General features: G+C 47.0%; 1 protein-coding gene across 4 annotated transcripts in view; it reads left to right on the forward strand.

Moving 5' to 3' along the window:
- Positions 1-1,696: 1,696 nt before the first annotated feature.
- Positions 1,697-2,286, forward strand: part of MBNL3 (muscleblind-like splicing regulator 3) — a 50,163-nt gene continuing 49,573 nt past the window's right edge. For all 4 annotated transcript variants that reach the window (XM_009999671.1, XM_009999672.1, XM_009999673.1 and 1 more), the window contains exon 1: positions 1,697-1,873. In XM_009999671.1, the coding sequence (XP_009997973.1) occupies positions 1,700-1,873 (174 nt within the window). In that variant the 5' untranslated portion in view covers positions 1,697-1,699. The remainder of the gene's footprint in view (positions 1,874-2,286) is intronic.

Consider the following 2,286-nt stretch of genomic DNA (forward strand, 5'->3'; position numbering starts at 1 on the left):
GCACTGGTACAGCTAATATTAGAATGGGAAACTCTAGGGATGGCTTCACATTTTAGTGGATGCCAAGGAAGCCTGGAATAGGAAGGCACTGAAAGTTGCTTGTTGTGTAACAGGAGTTGCTGGAGTTGGAGTAATTCGAGTTTAGTCTGGTGGAAAACTGCAGCTGTGAGGAATGAGTTAATTATTTCCTCTGTGTGTGTGTGTGTGCGTGCAGGGCTTAGGTTTCTCTGTCGGGTTCACTTTTGGTTTTGTAGCCTCTCAATGAATAGAGGAGCAACCGTTTGTGTTCAGGTGCCCCCCCAGACTGCTGCTGGAACCGCTCCCCGGCTGGCCAGGGGTTAAACACAGCACCTTTAAAATGCGAAGTGGTTGTGGGGCTGAGCTGTAGCAGCTTCATCTGCTTTGTAGACCAGAAAGCCACCGGCTGCTCTTCCTGCTTGCACGTTTCCTACGGAATGGGGAGGGGTGGGTGTTAATGAGAGGGGTATTAATGAGGGGGAAGTAATTTAAAAAGACTAAAGAGCAGAATATCCCTTCCCCAGTCTGAGAGGGCTGCTTGGGGAACGCAGGACGCGTGGCTGGGGTGGCCGGGGTCCCGGGGCCGGTCCCCGAGGGGCGCGGTGCGGGTTGCGGGGCCGGGGGACTCGAGGCGCGTTCCCGTGCGGCGGGTACAAAACCCAGGTCTGCGGGGGCGGCCGCGGCTCCTGCCTGATTCTGTTTCTCTTCTTCCTGCAGGTTGCTGAAAAGTGCCTTTCCTGAAGCCACCGCTGCTTGGATTTCTGTCTAGGGCTGCCTCTCTCTGCCCCTCGCCCCCCCCTTCTCTTTTTAATTCGGCGTTGCTTGCGGTTCGTGCCCCGACGGAAGCTCCTCCAGCCTTGCCCTGGTTTGGGTTTTGTTGGGTTTGGTTTGGGTTTCTTTTTTTTTTTTTTTTGGCTCCCCGTTTACACGCAGTTTGCTCAGCCATTTTTGCTTTTTTCTTGTTATTTTTTTTTCCTTCCCCGAGTATGTAGCAAAAAAAAATCGAAAAGAAAAAGAAAGAAAACAAGGAAACAAAACAAAACCCAGACGGACCTTTTGCTCTTTTTGATGCTCCCGAACCGTCATTTTTAGAAGCAAGAAATAGAAGGAAAAAAAAAGACACAAAACCCAACAAACCAAACCCCGAAGTTTTCTCCCCAAGGACTGAGACCATTCCACAAACTGAAGTGCTGCCAGCAGCATATGCTTTTTGCAAGAATAATTGAAACCATTAACTGGAGAGCACAGAATTCTTTTGAAAGTCTGCCAGTTGTTTGCAAGTAACTTCGGCAGTGGCACAAAAATATAACACTTATATTTTAACTTCTACAATTGCACTTTTAGGAGCTGGCCTCTAATTTGATTTTCAGTTGTTCTGATAAGATTTCTATTTTATGATTGGCTTTATGTTTAATTCTTGTTTAAACAAACACGATTTGACTTAAATGAAAACCTAAGTGCTGATGAATAGGAGTTCTACCAAAGCAACAAGTTAGTTATTTCTTCACATTTAACTTGAATTCACTTTTTTACCCTTTTTTAAAAAAAGAAAAAAAGAAGAAGAAAAAAAAAAACAACAAAAGATCAGCAGTAAATATTGCCCTGAAAGAAGGGTCGCGTTTTAATTTTTGGGTTGTGTTTGGTTTTTTTTTGGGGGGGGGGTTGTTTTTATTTTTTTAATATGGCTGTTAACGTTTCCCTGGTTCGTGATACAAAATGGCTGACGTTAGAAGTGTGTCGAGAGTTTCAGAGAGGTACTTGTTCTCGGTCTGATGCAGAGTGCAAGTTCGCCCATCCGTCACGGAGTTGCCATGTGGAAAATGGTCGAGTTATTGCCTGCTTTGACTCCCTGAAGGTGAGGACTGGCTCACGCCTGCGTTACCTTTAAGCTTCGCTTGCTTTTTTTTTTCCCCTTCTCTTCCCCAACGGCTCCGGGTGTGGGATGTGCAGAACAATCGTTGATTGCTCTTGTTTGTGGGCAGGGAGGATGCTGCTGGTGTGGGATGTAGCTCCTGGAATCTAGGTTGGGTCTGACATCCAAGATTGCCTGGAGTGCCTCCGAGCAGGGAGAGAGGGGATTTTATCCAGGGTGTTTTCCAACGGTAGCTCAGGTCTGATAGAGCTGTCCTGGAAATGGAGAATGCACGTTGTGGGCAGCAAATGGAACTGGAATGAGAAAAGTAGGGAGCTGAAACCCCGTGGTTTGTGTCCAGAGCGTATCCCTGCGCGTGCGGCACAGGGATCTGAAATGTGCTTTTAATGAGCAGG

This window comes from Chaetura pelagica, unplaced genomic scaffold (genome assembly GCF_000747805.2).
Source record: "Chaetura pelagica isolate M959 unplaced genomic scaffold, ChaPel_1.0 scaffold456, whole genome shotgun sequence".
Taxonomy (NCBI): domain Eukaryota; kingdom Metazoa; phylum Chordata; class Aves; order Apodiformes; family Apodidae; genus Chaetura; species Chaetura pelagica.